The sequence below is a fragment of the Porites lutea genome, chromosome 3 (genome assembly GCF_958299795.1).
Source record: "Porites lutea chromosome 3, jaPorLute2.1, whole genome shotgun sequence".
In the NCBI taxonomy this organism is placed as follows: domain Eukaryota; kingdom Metazoa; phylum Cnidaria; class Anthozoa; order Scleractinia; family Poritidae; genus Porites; species Porites lutea.
This window is the reverse complement of record NC_133203.1, coordinates 9,698,857-9,717,418: the sequence shown is the minus strand read 5'-3', so window position 1 is coordinate 9,717,418 and position 18,562 is coordinate 9,698,857. Positions and strand designations below refer to the sequence as shown.

The window sequence follows — 18,562 nt, the reverse complement described above, 5'->3', positions numbered from 1 at the left end:
CTGGAGACAAACATTCAGAAGGACGTGGATATATCAATTTTGGCAGAGCCTATCAGTCTCTCGATGATTCCCTAAAAGCAATTGAATTTTGTCAGCAAGGTTTAAGTATCGTGAAGAAGACCGGTGACAGAGGTGTAGAACAATTTGCATATAGCGAACTTGCTCGTGCTTTTTTTCTTTTGGCGACTTCTTGAAAGCTGAGAAGCTTTTTAAATCCCAAATAAAAATGGCAGAAGAAATGAGGGTTCTTCTTCAAGAGAAAGACGAATGGAAAATCAGCTTTCGGAATAAACATGACTTTAGAGGTTTAGTAGCACTTCAATTACAACAAGGCAAGACCATCGAAGCGCTTTTTACAGCTGAGGCGGGGCGAGCACAAGCTCTCGTGGATCTCATGGAGTCGCATTATGGAGGCAAAAAATCATTTCAATCGTCGTCCAAACTGCAGATGGAACTGACACTATCTAACATTTCAAGCCATATTTCGTCACCTACGCTATTTCTAGACAGAGACAGAGGCAGAGACAGAGACAGAGACGCGTGCGACGAAGCAGTGTATCTTTGGCTTCTGCTAAAGGGACAGTGTCAGTTTGTGCGAAAGGAAATCAGTGTGGAGTTGAAAAAATTGATTGACCAAACATACAATCAGATTGGTGGTAAGAGAAGAGGTAGGAGCGATAATCGTTCCCCGGATGGGCCAGAAGATGAAGAAATCGACGACTTGTCCGATAGGGGTACAGAGGCGTCTGCATCGTCATCACAGCAAGACAAGGGGGGTGCTTTAAAAACGTTGTACGAGTTGCTTATTGCTCCAATCTCACATTTGATAAAAGGTGATGAACTCATCATTGTTCCTGACGGATCTTTCTTTCACATTCCTTATGCCGCCCTTGTGGACCAGTATTCCAAGTATTTGTCTGAAACGCTGAGAATTCGGCTGGCTCCATCACTTACCTCCTTAAGATTACTGGCAGAATGTCCGGAGGGGCGTCATAGTACATCTGGTGCACTACTTGTTGGTAATCCGTGGGTGGAAACAGTACGCATTAACCGCAGAAAGTTACCGCAGCTCCCTGGTGCTGAGAAAGAAGTAAAAATGATTGGACAGATTCTCAACATTGTGCCTCTCACTGGTAAGAACGCTACAAAAGAGCAAGTTTTAAGCAGGCTTAACCCAGTGTCCTTAATACACATTGCAGCTCATGGTCGAACAGAAAACGGAGAAATTATTTTATCTCCTAATCGTGCTAGTGTGGACAGACCAAAACAGGAGGACTTTCTTTTGACGATGACAGATGTATTGGCTGCAAAACTGCACGCCAAGCTTGTTGTATTAAGCTGCTGTCACAGTGGGCAAGGGCCAATCAAAGCCGAAGGAGTGGTTGGTATCGCACGTGCCTTTTTAGGAGCCGGTGCTCGTTCTGTTATTGCGACACTGTGGGCGATTGACGACGAAGCCACTCTGGAGTTTATGAGACACTTTTACGAACATTTGGTAGCAGGGCAAAGTGCAAGTAAGTCGCTTCATCAGGCTATGAAATGTATACGGGAGTCTGGGGAATACAAAGCTGTGAAGCATTGGGCCCCTTTTGTGCTGATTGGTGATGACGTGACATTGAATTTCAGCCAATGAAAGGTGAGATCCTCACTGTAAGCTTAAGTAGAAAAATGATCATCTGGTCAAGCTTGGTTTGCGTAAAGATCGAACCCAATGTTAGCAGGCTTCTATACATTCTCTCTTACGTGCTCGCGCCAAAATTGCACGCCGGAACGTATTTTCCAAGCGAAACGACAAAAAGAGAGCGTGATCTCAGGTTAGATTTATAACGGGAGGTTTTTTAACCTTTGAAACTTAGATTAAAAGTTGACGATCGTTAGCATAACTGTAGAGGAAGCTACATTTTTCCCAAATCACCACTGGTAACCAAACAAAACGATAGAAAAATAGTCAGAGTTTTGTGCTGTCTGTCATAAGGCCAGTTTGTCAGTTCTTCATAGAAGAACGTTGCGAAGACGACGGACTTAGAATCACGTTTACAATATTATGAAACCAGCAAGGGACAAGAAGAATCCGCCTGCTCACTTGAATTTCCGGCACACATAAGGCCAGTTTGTCATGTACACATCAATCAATCACAGTCTCCTGCGACATGAAGGTTAACCGCCACAGGCAGACCATCCTCTGTTCGTGGGCCGTTGTTGTTGAAATCGGAGCATCGATCTCATTTACCAACCCTAATTCAGGACAAAATACGTGATTTCGTTCCCTACTCTATTTCAGACCTGAAGTTGCTGTTCTTAACAGTCAAATGGTAAAATGATATGCCTAATTCCAGACGCTGGTCCAGACAGCACAAAACTTTACCCGTTCAGTTCAGACTCAAATGATTAACAATTTATGCTCATTTTCAGAGACCAAAGAGCCAAAACCCGTGGAGGGGGGGGGGGGGTACTCAACAAAGTTTTATACAGGGAGACTTCGCCCTAAGGTCCCACCCTTTACCTTTTTATATACCATTTTTGACAGCGAAGGTATTTCACTCGCATACCTTCTATCGACAAATGGTACCACTTTCAAAACCTATTCCAATACCTGGTTTAGAATTTTGCATCCCTTTTAACTGCCGTAAATGCATTGCCTTTAAAATATGAATAAATCACAAAACCAGAACGCTTTCTAGACTTTTTCATTGCCACAAAATGCATCTGTCAACCCTTCTGGGAATTTTTACCGACCGAAATGACAGATTTCGCTTCCCTTTTATATACCCCGCTCAGTGAAAGGCTATACCCTTTCATATACCTGAAGCCTGAAAAAGGTACCCCTTTCGGGCGGAGCCTCCCCGTATAGGCCATCATAGGGAGTACCCCATGGAGTAAAAAACCATACCCTTTGGCGCCGCATATACCTACATAGCATACCGGAAGGAAGTATACTTCTCCCAACTTCCCACCTACCCGGGATTTCCGTCTGGCCAACATTCATTTAATACTATAGTTAAATGCACTGTTAGAAATTAACTTGCCTGTTCCTGTCTTGCATCCACTGCAGAGCCTACCAGAGAAAAGATGATGTTCTGATGCCGTGATTTGGAATCGCGCTTACTATCCTCCATTGCCTCCTTGATTTGGATGCTGCCAGGAGCTGGGCTGCTGCTGCTACAGGATAGACTGTACCTGCTAATGGACACCTGCATGTTGCAAGTGAACACTGCTTTGCAAGTGACTTAATGGCAAAATTCAAAGTGTAGAATTATCAGTCCTTCTGAGTTTTTAAATTAGTGAAGTATTACAAGAGCTCGATCAATACTGATCCACTTACTAAATTTAACTGAGTTCCACAAGGTTCTTCGTCTTTTGACAGAGCACCTTTCAACTTGTAACTAAAGCTTTGACAAGTCGAGCTTTTTCGTAGATTCAATTCATGTAACATTCGCTGTAGGTTCTAAACGTTAAAGGTAGCGTTATATATGCTGCGATTACATTTTTTATTTTGAAGTAGGAACCTTAAGAAACCACGTCGGCGATGGCAACGGAAACGCTGAAACAAAAATATGATTAATGAGTACTGCACTTGCATTACACTATTCTGTAAATTTCTTTGCCGTGTCCATGAAACAAAACAATTTAAAATAACCAAATTTTGAGTTCTCTCGAGAACGTGAACGACAAGGCGATGAACTTTACTGTGTATGTATGAACTCGAATGCGGTTCCCTCTCTTCAGCTGTCTTCAGCTCCAACTTATTTATTTCCCAACTTTAAAATAACTGGACGAGTTGGAGAAATCTCGAAAACGTTTGAGAGGACGCGAAGTCACTTTTTCAGTGGCGTTTTCATTCATTTGCGTTGCTGTTGTCTAGTTCCCGAAATGAGCTTCATGTGTTGTCTTGTTAAGTTAAATAAATATAGCCTGAGTGGCGTTTGTAAATGTGATGTCGTTTCTCGCTCATATTTCTCCGAGATTTATTCCAGTTGGTAGTTTCTAAACTCTAGGTAATGCCTTGTGATAGATTAAAAACGGCAATTTTCTTTCTTCAGTAACACTATAACATTGTAGACAAGAGACAATTGACAGTGAATTCAAGGTTTACTTGTGTTTTTATCAAGTTACTACAAAACAAATACGTTGTCTTGAATAAATACTGTCGTTTAATATAATATTTTGTTGTTTCTTGCTTATTTTTCATTAAAAATTTTTTTTCTGTTGGTAGTTTCTAAGGCCTGCTGCAAGCTTTTTCATGGGATTCAGGGTCTTTCCAAAATCCCACGCTCATTCTTCGCCAAGAGACTTCCTACTGAGCACCAACATAAAACTTTGTCAGGGTTCCGCTGAGTTCGACTGCTATGTATTTTCTGTGCTGTATCATTTAAACGAATGCAGAGCCCGGATAAGAAACCAGGGTGAACTTGGGCGGGCACGAAAGTCACCCTGGTACCATTTATACACCCCTTTAAGGAGTATTGATCATAGTATAGTTTCGAGGGAGCCGTTTCCTTATATTCCGATTCTGCCGTTGATTCATTTCTAACGACCCTAACTTGGATGAAAACGGCAAAAGAAGAGAGCATCGATTAGCAAACAAAATTTGTCTTTCATTTTTGGGCACAACCCGTCCTTCTCTTTCGGACGATCAAGATCAAGCACTCAACATGATTTGGAGTTCAACCCCCCAAGAATAAGGTTGATAAGATGTCCAAAATGATCGCAGTCTCCGGGAACGAGATTGAGAAAGAAGATGCCCAGCCCTCTTCTTCCAACCCGTACAAATGTTTCTTTAGTCTTTGCATACCACGACCTGTACAGCTGTAACAGGCTACCCAGCCTTCGACAACCCACCTGGTCTGGAAACAAAATCCTAATTAGAACAAGTGTAACAATATCCTCCCCACAGACGTCCTTTGGTGTATGCTTTGGTGATTAAACACTGTTGCAGCATATCATAACCTGCTGACCAATAAACTTATTAACAACCTCTGTGACCCAAGGCTCATCTCCACGAACCATTGCAAGTTTAGAAACCTTTAACCTCATTTTCACTAGTATATCAAGATTGGAATGAGATTTACAAGAACAAAGACTCTGAATCGATATTCAAATCGTGGTTTATTTGAATTTGATCGTCTTAGTTACCCTCACTCCTCTGATACTGAATAAACATGATATGGCATTATAGCGCCTAGCGAGCTTTAAGTTCTGGGCTATGAGTGAAGATCAAAGAAAACTCCAAACCTGTTACAAAACACACAAAGAACAGAAGGAGAGAGAAAACACGAAGAAGTTTTAGGGAATAGTACTCGTTAAATGAAAAAGCAGAAATTCTAATTAAGCCTAGCAACTGCAGTAATATCTGGTTTTGAGTTTTAGACGCCTTGACCTAGCCCCAAAGCATTCTTAAACTGTTTTAATGTAACACTACTTAGAATGCTTGTCCTTAGGAACAACCAAACAGGGGCAGTGTGCATGATGTATGATATAATCACTTGTGCTTCCTAATATGGTGCGACGGACAGTGCCCATTCCACGGCTTCCACAGACAATCAATGTTGCATGCTCTTTCTCAGCAATTTTGCAAACATGTTCTCCTGGATTTCCACCTTGAATAATTATCTTGGCTGAGACCTACGGTGACAGTTTCAAAGAAATATATTATGCTACAATTGGTTGGGAGCATAAATTAATAATTATGCCCTGTCATATTGGGTAACAAGCCCTACTTAACCATCAAAACATTACCAACAGCTTATGTGTGGAGTGACTAACCAGTTAAACCCTTTTACTCTTTGGCTCTCAGATTGAATGACAGAGTCTTGTGAGGTGGTTTCTGGTGTGATCACTCAACTTCTTGGGAGATACTTTCACATTGTGGGCAGATTTAAGGATGGGCCGTGGGGACAGCTCCCCTTTTTCTGAAAAGTTTTGTCAGTATTCAATTCTCAGTAAAATAACTATAAGTATCTACAAAGCTGACAAGTGTCCAAGTGTGCCCCCAACCCCCTCCTCCTTGTCTGAATTTTCTTGATCTTCCCCTGCACATAATGCTATTTGTTTTTCAGCATTTTACAAAATTACTGTTAAATGTGGAATTTTGCTGAATGTTTACTTTGGCCATACCCTGGGTGCCAGAGGCTTTTTTCAAATCATGAGCACAGCTTATTTCATCCTAGGTATTTTGAGAGTTGGCCCCTCAAGCTAGGGTACTTTGGTCACTTTTGGGAGAGAAAAAGTTAAACCCTAATCACCATGCACCAGTCTAGAGTGGTTACCTCCATAGCTTCACATTTGGCTTTATATTTCTCTTCCAAGTCTTTAATGTACTGTTCATGTTTCTGAACTTCCTTCTTCCACTCCTCTGTTGCCATGGCATCTAAAGAGAAAGAAAATTATTGGTTTGTAAAGGCCACTTGGTACAAACATAAAGTCGAACCTCCCATAAGGGACCACCCAAAATGCGAAGAATTAGTGGTCGCTTACAGGAGGCGGTAGCTTACGAGAGTCAAACTGCAGGAGGTCTTTTACAAGGAAAAGTCCAAGCACATCAACTTTTTGTAGAGTGTAGTGCATGCAATTTTATGTTACAATATAAATTATGAAAATCCATGTTGTTTCTAAAAGTTCTTCCCATACTATTGAGTAGCATAGTACATACTTCACTTAGAAAAGGTTAAAAAACAATGGAAAATTCTAAAACTGTCATCCTAAGAAGTGGTCGCAGTCACTTACAAGAGGTGGTCATTTACAAAAAGTTCCAGCTATAAAGCTTTGACTGGAAAAATTTTGGTGTTTTGGTCACATATGCGAGGACTGGTCGCTTACACGAGGTTGTCACACATGGAGGTTCGACTGTATTCATAACATTAAGCAAGAGAAAAAGTAATGCAACATATTATGCTGTACTTACGAGGCAAAGCGGGTGGATGCAGTTCATGAGAATGAACAACAACTAACTTGTCTCCTTTACGGTATACTTGGTCTTTATACCCTGATATAAAAAGTGAAGTACATACAGAAGTCACTGTAAGAGTGTTTTTCATTAGCAACTGAATATAATTTAAAATGTAGATGACAAGCAAAAACAATAATACAGTTGACTCCCGATAACTCGAACCTTCAAGGGAAATCGAAAACCGTTCGAGTTATCGGGACCTCGAAGAAAATAGCCGAGAGTAAGGAAAAAACAGTTTTTACTGCACAGTGAACATTCTAATCACATTTAATTGTAGAAATGTCAAGTGAAAATTAAAAGATACCTCTAGATTATAAATCAGAACCTAACGTAACAAAACATAGCTTAAATAAAGCATGTGTTTTACTGTTTTTGAGAGGTAAAGCTGCTTCATGTTAGCCTGTTACAATCAACATCAGCCTCCACTAGTAAACTATACGCCTACAACACGTCAATAGGAAATCCAAAATTCAATGTTTCGGACGCCAGTAGACGGCTTTTTTTCCTGACTTTTTAAGGGCTCAAAACATGGTTCGAGTTATCAAGGGTAAAATTATATAGAAAATGACCTGAGGGGAACGAAAATTGGTTCGAGTTAGCGGGAGTTCGAGTTATCGAGGGTTCGAGTTACTGAGGGTAAAATTACAGTGAATGTACGACGGAAATCCAGGGGAAATCGATTTTAGTTCGAGTTAGCGCGAGGTTCAAGTTAGCGAGGGTTCAAGTTATCGGGAGTGGACTGTAGCTCTCTAGAGAGAGCATGCATGTTTACAGTTTTTGTTACATGAACGTCTGTTCTACAACTGTGATTTTATCAGCTTGCTACATCATATAAGCATAAAAATGTAACCAGTGTTTTGTGGAAGAAACTTGCATAGAGGAAAAATTTTTGGACACAAAATGTGACGCTTATTTATCTGATGCATTAAGTTACACTTCAGTGTCACCTTCCTGTTATAAAGCATGCTGATGACCAGACTCAAAGAGAAAATGAAGCGTGACTTCTTGCATCCAGAAAAATAATTATTCCAATACAACAGGTCACGCTTATTTCTCTGATGCATCAGAGGTCACACTTCACCTTCATGTTACGTAGTATGCCACTGACCACAATTACCTCTTTTTCGCAAAATTTCATTTGACTAGAAAAAAAATCATTTAATGATTGAAATGACAAGCAACGACTAAAGCGTAAAAAGCTCTCTTTGTTTGTGAACTGAATCAAATAATATTTTATCTGGCCTTCAGAATTATCACTTTTATGGACATTATGGATTTTATGACACAACTGCATTGTTATGTTACAGTTTCTATGGAAACTGTAAACACAATAACACTAAATCAGGGGGTGTCAGCATGGAAAAAAGCCCAAAGTGATGTGTAATAAACTGAGATTCTCCTTTTATATAGCCTCATGTTTGCTTGTAAAGAAAATGAAGAACAAAAGTGGACAAATTGATGTGAAGAACTACTCAAGACATTTTGTAAAGGCTGTGCTCTAAGAAAAATTGCAGGGAGCCCAGTGCCCTGAACCTGTGGAATCCAGGGTACCCAGCATATGATTTGTATAAAAAAGTAAGATATTCTGGTCGCTCGGGAGCAAAAGTTAGGCACCAGGGGCCACTGGACACTGTTAGCTAGCTAGAGCAAGCCTGTCTTTGAAAATTTTAAGCATTCTTACATCAGCACATTTCCTATACATTCGAGCATTTTTGCCTAAAACATAACTTTGAAAATTGGATTTGAGGACTGTATTTCGCATTTACTTGATACAAAGACCAGCACAATACATTGTAGATAGCATGCAAATTGGCTGTGATTTGTTGGGCTGACATAAACCATAACCTCTGACTAGAGTAGCCCCCTGGGGGGTATTTTGGAATTAAAATCATGTGGATGAATCAAAAGAGGTCAAAAATAACCCCCCCCCCCACCCCCCAAAAAAGCCCTAAGGCTTCTAATGAAATCCCAAAAACCCTCTGGACCAAACATTAACTCCCAGATTATTCCATTCCCATAATCTACATGTGTATAACTAGAATAAATTAAAACTTCAAGGACCCCAAAACACATTTGGTTGTACTTTTTTAGGCAGAACTACCCAGCGAGCAAACTTGCAGAGTACTACACCCTTCTTCAGATTGTTTTAAATATTTAAAACAACCTGCTTAAATCAAGGCACCCAAAGAAAAACTTGCCAAAATTTTCCTAACAAAAAAATTTCAAAGCCAAAAAAATTCCTTAAATCATGATCCTCGTCATTTTAACCCCGGTGTACCCCCCGTAGAGTAGTCTACAAATAATTCAATAAACAACGTACTGTGCCATGAAACCATCCTACCACTTAAACAAGTACGAACACAAATAAGTTCTAGTCGTCGGCCACCAAATATTCGGCAAATACAAAAAAACATCGACCTAAGGAAAGTTTGTGAGAAAATGATCACACATTCGATCAGTCTATTCGTTGGATGCTCTATTAAATTCAATAATTATTTTTGGCCTGCAGCTGCTGAGGCCTCTCCCGGAACACATGACGTGCGCTGACGCAGAAAATCCCGCATCGAAAAAGTACTAATTTTTAATAACAGCAGTAAACGTGATCATTGTTGAGGTCAATAATTTATAAAGCTACCTTTAATTTACCATATTTCGAAGCTTTTGTTTGGCGCGGCGAAAGAAACAATCGAAGCGTTAAAATTGACGCGCGAATTCATTACCTTCTCTTGTACTTGAGAAGTCGATTAAGTCGATTTATGTGGTTTAAGTTTTCGAAATTGTATTCTATTTCGAGAAATAAACAAGTATTAAAATCACTTTTACTGCGTTGTCGTTTCGAAAAAGCTCATTCATGAGCTTAATAAAATTACTGTAGTTCCGTGCTTTCACGGACAAGGGAGCGGCGAAACCCTTTACAAGCACGAGCCGATCCTTTAGCCGATTCAATACTTCCTTTTACAGAGGGAAACCGATAAATTTGGTGAAGTGATTTAATGCAAATATTTTGATGAAAAATCATGCACGTTTGCCTGCATCGAAATGCTGCTTTCATGCACACAAACGGATTTCGGTAAGCTGAGTTCACGCCTCATATAAAAAACGGGTTATACTTTTTCCTACTTACAATTAAACGCTTTCTCGGCGTGGTCGCTTGCATCGACGGCGATAACAACAACTCTGCTCTCTGCTTCTGCCATGCTTTCAGTTTTCAGCAGCTGGCCACACTGAAACTCTACGCGATAGTGAATACGTACGTAGTCCACCTACGAACCACCAATAGGGGAACACCAAAGCCATCAGTGAAGAGTGGCAGAAAGCGTGACACTTTTCACGCACGTCAAATACTGCCAAAATTTCCGGGGTTCTGGGATGACAGGACGTCATGTCAGCTTGTTTTTAATTCGTGAACAAGAATTTTTTAATCAGGTCGCTACCGATAGCTAGCAATACATGTTCTATTTTTGATCTTTGGTCAAAGCGTCAAATTAACAGAGGGATGGGCCGTCAAGGGTGCCTGGGAACTTCAGGGCGGAAAAACGTAATGAGCATGCGTGAACTTTTTCGCCCAGATCCCCTGGCCGGGTTTGAAAAAATGGCGGGATTTCAAATATTTTATTGCCTAAAAATCAAATGTTTCCACTTATAACCTGGAAAGAACAGACAATTTGTCTTCAAAAGTTGCAAGCTGTGGTTATAACCTTGTCGTTACTTAATTTTCTCGAAGAATACCTCATAGTAAAACGGACTTTAACGACATTAATTTCCTTGCGTCGTACTGGAAATGTGCATGCGTAGGTCCCATTTTTTTCAAGATGCATTCACGAAATGTGTTCATATAAGGAATTTTCTGGATATATAAGGTCCGGAGCTCCACTGTGGACACAAAAACAACATATCTTTGGACAGTGATTTGCCCAAAAAAATTAACGCTTGCCCACAATGTGTTTGAAGTCACTGAACTTTGTCGCACTCGAGCTGTCATTTTAAAACCCTCGCTCGATCGGACACTCGTAGTTTCGCAGATCACTAAAATATAAACAAAATCCTCAATGTAGAAGTTATTGCGTTGATATGTGGGCAGAAAACGGGTCAATCTTTATCCAGTAAAATCTTCCCAAAAATCGGTTTCAAAGTAAATATAGTTTTTTAAACTTGCTCGTTTCGCGCAGATATATAAATTTTGCTCTGTGTTTTCAAGTTGAACACGCATAACATCTGTCAAAAACCTACGGGTAAGTAAGATTTCCTTCAAACAAAGTTAAAGTTACATTGTTTCAAAAACTTCTTGCTGACATTGAAGAAATAAATTTTCTGTACGAAAACAACCTACCTAAGGACCTTAAAAGAAAAAGATCAGTTGCTACTTGACAGCCAAGCCATTATTCACCATTTAGCTATTTTAAGCTTAACTGGTCCATGCGAGGGTCTTCGTTTACTAAGTAAGCAAATTGAACTCAGCCGATCATTAGAAAATACAGAAAAGAGCACATAAGGGTTTGTTTTGCTCGCCTCAGTCAAATCCAGCTGCAGCAATTGTTTACGGGAGAAGAGTCAATTGTTTTGAAGTCACTGCCGGCAGTTGTCGTTCTCTACTTAAGAGCGAGTGAAAAGGACAATTTGCGTACAGAAAGTTATTTTTCTAAAGAACAGAAACTTTCACAGTGCACTGGAAAACAAAGCAATGTAATGAAAAATGAAAAAAACTCTGGCTACTATTACTTGAGCAACAGAAAAATGATCCTGAGTAAGCTTGCTGGCCTTCTATTTCCGAGAAAGTTAAAATAAACGCACAAGTTTGTTCACTCTGATGCGTTATAAAAGCAATATGGTTCTTTGACTGAAGACAAAGATAAAGCTGGTTCTGCAAAGGTAATAAATCTGGGCGTGTAAAAAAAGTAACCGTAACTACTAATAACAGAATACAAACGGGTCTTAATTTAACCCGGCGAAATCAACTCATAAATTAATCCGGGATGCACAATCCAAAAAAATACTCGCCTCTTTAAAAATGTTCAAAACCTTTTATTCCACTGGAGACTGACGGAGTGATCCGTTTTTCCTTTAACATTGGTTGTTCTGAATCCAAAGTAATTTTCAAGCGACGCAAAAAAAGCAAACATGTCAAATAAAAATGCTTTACAGGGAGCAAACGTTCGCACCTCGTGCACTTCACTCAGAACTCCAGGAACAAACAAACACGGTCAACACACAGAAAAGCCCGCCTTGAGCCTGCGATAAGGGATGCGCAGAAGCTTGCGCAGAACGTTTTTCCGCCCTGAACCTGGGAACCGCTTAGCTTGAAACCTCGTTCCCGGGGTCTCACTTCTCCTCGTTCCCTCGTCAGAGCTGGTCACGTGGCTAGTTGATAAAAAACGGAATAAATAATTGCGCACTGGGGAGGGATAGGTAAAAGGGACCAGGCTCCTGGTTAAGGAGAATATGGGTGCGAAAACTTTGGGGGGCGGGGGGGGGGGATGAATCATGTAAGTTAGCAAGAGTTATGAAGTGGGGATGACTTCAGCGAACTAATATTTGAAAAGGGGGAATCCGCTACCTTTTACCGTGTTAAAATCCCCCACCGCCCCCCACCCTTGCCAGGAGATAAATAATGACTGGTCCGTAGGAGCCTGGGAATCAAGTGTCGTAGGACGGGGAGGGAATTGAGAGACCCTAGGAACGAGGTCACCCAGTTTGCACTTCCTTTTCGGAGCCGAGCAGGGAACTCTCAACCTGGCGGCAATGAACACATAAGCCAGGTAGCAATCTCGTTCCCAGAGACTGCGATACTTTTGGTCAGCTACCCGGTTGTCCCTTCCACTGGAGAGGGATCATCCTCGGAGACCCAGGGGCAGATAAAGGGGGCGAGGGAAAGTCTAAACGGGCGGAAAAATATATATGGAACATTTTTCCGCCCGTTTAGACTTTCCCTTGTCCCCACTATCTGTCCCCGGGTCTCCGAGGATGAGAGGGATAAGGAAGGCTCTGGAGACGAGACTGACTTCGTCAGAAGCCGAATAAAGGTGACGTGAGTTTTCCGACCATGCCGTCCTTCTCCGGTGAATTATGTCAGTTCAGTGGTGCACAGGGCCAAGGGAGGCAAGGGGAGATTGGCATATTTGCTGAATGGACGGTAGCCTGCGTGCAGACGTCTCCTGATTCCTCTGTTGCACGCGTTTGCACGCAGGCTAGACTGAGGGGGGAATAACTGGATGGCAAAATTCCGCCATACAACTTCGTCCCCATTGCAGAAGGAAAAGACCCTGAAAACAAGGTCGCGAAGAACCCGCCAAGAGCCACCATTTTTATTTTTGAAGATTTAACCAATCAAAGTCCCTGTGTGAAAATCACCAATCAGCGATAGTTTTAGTTCGCTGTGTCCCAGGGTCTTCTCTCCTGTCGTCACCATGTTGGAAAACGAGAAGGCCCTGGAGACGAGGTTGCAAAATATACAGTTCTTTCAATCGTGTAGGGATAAAAGAAATAAATTTTATTCCGTAAAATAAAGGAAAACAAATGTTAAGCTGCAAGTGCCTGGCATTCTCTTTTTCTCTGTCTGATGGATGAGGGGTGGGTGGGGAAGTGTAGGTCTGATTCAGACAACGGACTTCGGTACCACCACCACCGGCATGTGAGCGTGATGCAAGACGTAGTCACTAACACTTCCTAATATGGTGCGACGAATAGTTCCCGTCCCTCGGCTCCCAACAACAATAAATGAAGCTCCCTGTTCTTTTGCTTGTTTACAGATGATCTCCCCTGGTGGTCCATCGGTCACGATAATCTTGGCTGATAACTAGGAAACAAGAAAGACCAATCAACCTTAAAGGACGCCATCGAGGGAGCTAAGTCGGCGTTTTCACAGACCAGCCTATTTTTATCAATATATTTTCCCGCGAATTTTGAATATCAAATAAGTCTTTCAAATCAGTAATTAAAAACCGGAGACTACTTTTGATGTTTTCACAGCATTGACCTCTTCTTTTTGTAATTTTCATATTATGGATACGTACGGATACAGAACGATGCTTCCATTTTCGCGAGAAAAAGCGCTTAAAATGATGCTAAAATAACTTGACCTGTGAAAACACTGTTGCATAGGCTGAGTATAGGAGTTGCGCCAGACTCGTACTCAGTCGCTATTTAAGCGTTTTTTAGGGTGAGAGAAGATTGGGGATTAGGTTGAGGCGCGCGCGGGATCTCATAGGAAGGGAAGAAGGAACTACTACGCGCCTCAACCTAATCCCCAATCTTCTCTCACCCCAAAAAACACTTAAATAGCGACTGGGCACGAGTCTGGAGTTGCACATGCTGTGGGGTTTTGGCTCCTGCCAGACTTTGCCAGAATTAATTAATCATTTTTTCTTTTCTTTCTTTTTTCTTTCGGTGATGGTGGATTCTAATATTGTTTAATTTTTGATGAAACAGATTTTAGATAAATTTTATTATTGTGTATATTTTTACTAAATATATACTTAGTTGCTGTTTTAGGTATGGTGATGCAAGAGCCATATATTTATTATTAATGATACATTTGATTATTTTTGTTTCAGTACATACCACTCATTAACCTCTTCTGTTCGGTCATTACAGGGAAATCTCAGACCGAGGTCTTGACGCGGAGTGTATTGAACGAGCGACAGCGAGGTCAATACATCAAGGCCTCGGTCTGAGATCTCCCTGTAATGACCGAACAGACGAGGTTAATAAGTTATTTTCATCATGGAGCTGATCCTGAAAAAATTAAAACTAATGACTGGTCAGCGGATAACTTTAAGAACACGTCACCTCCATGAGTTGTAAACTTGAGCCAGCGATACAGCGATACAGTCATGTGAAACTGGTCAGCGGATACTTTTATGACAGCTGTCAATTGACCATAACATGGATGTTTATAGGATGTCCACTATCAAGTTAAACACAGATTGTATATGCCATGGACACCTGGCTGGTAATGCTAGGTCATACATGCAAGAAAATAATACCCCCTTAGCAACCCCCTTAGCAGCCAATCAGAACAATCAAAACAAACCTTTAAGGCTTTGCACTTTTCCTCATATCTCCTCTCGAGTTCATTAATAGTTTTTTCATGTTTGGCAACTTCACGTGTCCACTCGTCTGTGAGAATCATGTCTAAACAGAGACGCACATGTCAACATTCTTGTATCCTCCAGAGCTTAAATCCGCAACTCTCCCCCCGACATTATATAGCAGTTCCGAAGGAAAAGAAATTAAATTTACATGTACTAATTGATGGCTTCGTTGGGTGGCACCTAGCATAATCCGAGAAAAGAGGTTGGTTTTATAGCTGTTGGTTTGCAAGGGCGGAGCGTGAAGTCACGAGAATTCAGTGAAGAAAAGCACTAGAAAGCTCAATCTTCATCTTGGTTACTGTCTCGTCACTCAACGCATAATGACAGAAAAAAAACAACAACAGCAAAAACGGCTTCGTGGGGGACTGCTGTAGAAGACCAGGAGATAAGAGAATTTTTAGCAGAAGACAAACTCGCATTTCCAAAGATCTCAACAATAAGCTCTTCGTTACTGCTTCCATGGACGAATCTTGGAAGAAACGTTGATCTGCGGCTCACTATAGATAGTTACCCTCCCTCCCTCCCTACACCCACCTCAGTACGCAAGATCAGGATCTTAGATCAAGGCACAGCCCAGTGTCCCTTTCTCTCCTGGGGTAGGGGTACTCCCTACCGGCTAAAGTGGAAAGGCTCCGCCCGAAAGAAAGGAATACCTCGCAGGCTTCAGTTATATGAAAGGGTAGAGAGTATTATAAAGAGTAGAGTAGAGTATTATAAAGGGGTAAGGAAATCCTTCATTTAGGCATTTAAAAGGGCCTTAAGTTAAAATATTTTAAACAGACACACCTTAGTTTAATAATTTACTATGTTCTCCTTCAAATATCTTTCATTAATTTCATTCCAGGGTGTGGCTGTCATAATTAAGAGCCGTGGGCCGGGGATTTCCCCCGGCTACTTTCATAGGAAAACAGAAGAAAAATAGCACCAAAAGAAATTCCTAGCTGTTTCATTCCCCACCTATTTCATTGTTGTATTTACCCGACAACTTGAAGTCTTAGTGACAGCCCTAAGGGGGTGTTAAGAAACTATAGGTAATACGGGTGTTCTTAGGTACACTGTAAGTATGTGAAACGAGGGTAACCACCATTCAAGAAGGGTATTTTATGCGGAAAGGGTACCCTTGCTGTCAAAGAATGATTGGAGCTCGCGGAGTAAATTTTATTAATTAGCCGGGACAGGTCCCTTCCAAATGGGAATCGAAATAGTTGCCAAGGTGCGTCTGACCACTATAGTTTGATCCAATCTCCAACCCAAATTACTTATCACTTCTGTAGAGTTAACGTAAAGACCTGTACTTACGAGGCATAACGGGTGGGTGCACCTCATGTGAGTGTATGATCACCAATTTATCTCCTTCATGGTAAATGTTTGACATAAACCCTGCATAGACAAAATTGCACTGCCACTGTTAAACTATATTTTTAAAAATGCATATGAAATGCATGCGAAATAGCTGCTGTTGTTGTTGTTTTAATTAATGTTTTATTGTTATTTTTTCCTGGCCTGGTACAACTAACCACAGGTACAATCATATGGGAGACAATTGATGAACTTCGAACGAAAAACACTGATCATAGTTCATGGCGATTAGCATCGCAGTTCCGCTCGCTCATGTACGAGACTTAAGTTCTCATCACTTTCCTTATACTCACTCCTCCCTAAAAAACTCCACATCCATGAAGTTTTAATGACACAGTGGTGTGTTTGTGATGTCCATGTTTCTACTGATACAAATATCTCCTGTGATTTCTATTTCTTGGATCTGTTGGATGATTCGTGCGTTTAAAACTCCTGAAATCGAGTTTGCGTTTTCAGTGACCCGTGGGCTCAAATTAGCTGCACATCGCTGAATCTCCTGAATAATTGCGAACCAATCAAAAAATGCACTGATGCATTACCAATTATTTCTTTCTAAACAAATGGCAAAAATTTTAAGATACTACTGAGTAAAGTAACAGGCTAAACTAAACTGAACGAAAATAAATTGAGGTCAGCCGGTAATCGCAGCTCTGAAATAGTTGAAATCAACCAATACAGGGTCAATACATAGTAAAAAAGACAAAAATACTGTTTCTCATCATCAGAGTCGTAAGGATTATGTTTTCATACTTACAGTCAAATGCTTTTTCGCTATATTCACTGGGATCCACAGCAATTGCTATAGTTCTGTGAGACATGGTTTTCAGCACGAAGACGGCCGAAATTCCTGTAGCTGTCTGGGGCGCTGAAGGGCACTAAGGTTCATTCTTATAATTACCCTAGTCACGCTTTTCCGCCAGTCATGCTTTGTTATTTCTTTTTCTTATATAAATGCAAAATTAAAAGGTGTTGAATGTGCTCCTCAGCTCATTGTTTATAAGCATTTAATTTAGTTTGTGCGCCTAACAGTCACCGTTTTGTCGCCAAATCTTGAATTCCTTGAAATTGTTTTATTTTTCGAAGGAAAGACGGTCAATATTGGAACAGAATGATGATATAACAAGTCACGAAACGGCTGAATAATGACAAAACTACCGTAACTAAGAAACTGCTGCACTGCACCAAATGATTTCACGATCACACACTCAACAGCTTCTCAAAGACAATTTATTCAATACTATAGAGATATAATAAGGCATACAAATTTATTATGAAAGCAGCACGTATCAAAAGTCAAAATGGTAGTCAAAACGACAATATTGCAGGCTGTAACTCTGCTTCTCCACATGTAAAGGAATCCAAGACAGTCTTGGATTCTGGATTGCGGATTCCAGGTACTGGATTCCGGCTCTTTGTCAGTGGACCTTGGATTCTGGATTCGTTAGTGGCATTCCGTATTCCTTGAGCTGTATTCCCCATTCCAAAGCCCAAGATTCCGGATTCTACAATAAAAAATTTCCCGGATTCAGGAATCCGGATTCCCTTCCATTGGGCGATCTGCTGTTAAATTCAGTAGCCACCAACAGATCACGCGCATAAAAGCTGCAGCTTGCGTAACTGGTCAGATCGGCGCATCGGGCTCGCAATTTTGGAAGTGCCGCGCTCAAGTCCCCATCTGACGTGATCTTCTGGATGTATGTCCCGGTTGCCCCGAGATTAAATCCTCCACCACGCTCGTAAATACCCCACTGGTTCATGCTGGTTGCTCCCTGTTGAGGATTTTAATCGCTTTGTGTTTTAGATATTTAATTTGGAGTCATTTAAGTGGATCTGAGTGGATCGAGTGCCCGTAAACTAGGTAGGAGAAGCTAGTTGCATTCAGATTAAAAGTAAAGCATTCACAATTCAACATTTAGACTTAGCGACATAGCTCTTCATACTAAGGCCCCTTTTAAATGTCAGGCCATTCAGCTCTTTCCATAGTTATTTTACAATTGCGCGCGCGTTATGATTAAGTAAAAAATTCCATAAACACTCCCTCAATTTCGTTCCATTTTCCTCCTGCCAGCTCCTACTCTTCTAATATTCAAGTCTTCAGGGGAGTTTATCCTGTTCTCTTGGTACCACTAACACCGGAATATGAGTATGGTGAATAACATAGTCGCTG

The 18,562-nt window shown here is 41.0% G+C and overlaps 3 protein-coding genes across 3 annotated transcripts; 1 reads left to right on the top strand and 2 right to left on the bottom strand.

The window, feature by feature from the left end:
• The first annotated feature begins 209 nt into the window (after nucleotides 1-209).
• On the top strand, nucleotides 210-3,689 carry LOC140929359 (tetratricopeptide repeat protein 28-like). The gene is made up of 2 exons (XM_073379157.1): nucleotides 210-1,636; nucleotides 3,053-3,689. The coding sequence occupies exon 1, from the start codon at nucleotides 227-229 to the stop codon at nucleotides 1,631-1,633; it is 1,407 nt and encodes a 468-aa protein (XP_073235258.1). The 5' UTR covers nucleotides 210-226; the 3' UTR covers nucleotides 1,634-1,636; nucleotides 3,053-3,689.
• A 1,398-nt stretch (nucleotides 3,690-5,087) lies between these two features.
• On the bottom strand, nucleotides 5,088-10,199 carry LOC140929358 (universal stress protein Slr1101-like). Its single transcript, XM_073379156.1, has 4 exons — nucleotides 10,071-10,199; nucleotides 6,902-6,982; nucleotides 6,267-6,367; nucleotides 5,088-5,622 (listed from the first exon to the last, which is right to left on the bottom strand). Exons 1-4 carry the CDS (start codon nucleotides 10,141-10,143, stop codon nucleotides 5,416-5,418), a joined length of 462 nt encoding a protein of 153 aa, XP_073235257.1. The 5' UTR covers nucleotides 10,144-10,199; the 3' UTR covers nucleotides 5,088-5,415.
• Nucleotides 10,200-13,455: 3,256 nt separating this feature from the next.
• Nucleotides 13,456-17,304, bottom strand: LOC140929357 (universal stress protein Slr1101-like). The gene is made up of 4 exons (XM_073379155.1): nucleotides 17,150-17,304; nucleotides 16,336-16,416; nucleotides 14,976-15,076; nucleotides 13,456-13,739 (listed from the first exon to the last, which is right to left on the bottom strand). Exons 1-4 carry the CDS (start codon nucleotides 17,211-17,213, stop codon nucleotides 13,539-13,541), a joined length of 447 nt encoding a protein of 148 aa, XP_073235256.1. The 5' UTR covers nucleotides 17,214-17,304; the 3' UTR covers nucleotides 13,456-13,538.
• Between the last annotated feature and the right edge of the window lie 1,258 nt (nucleotides 17,305-18,562).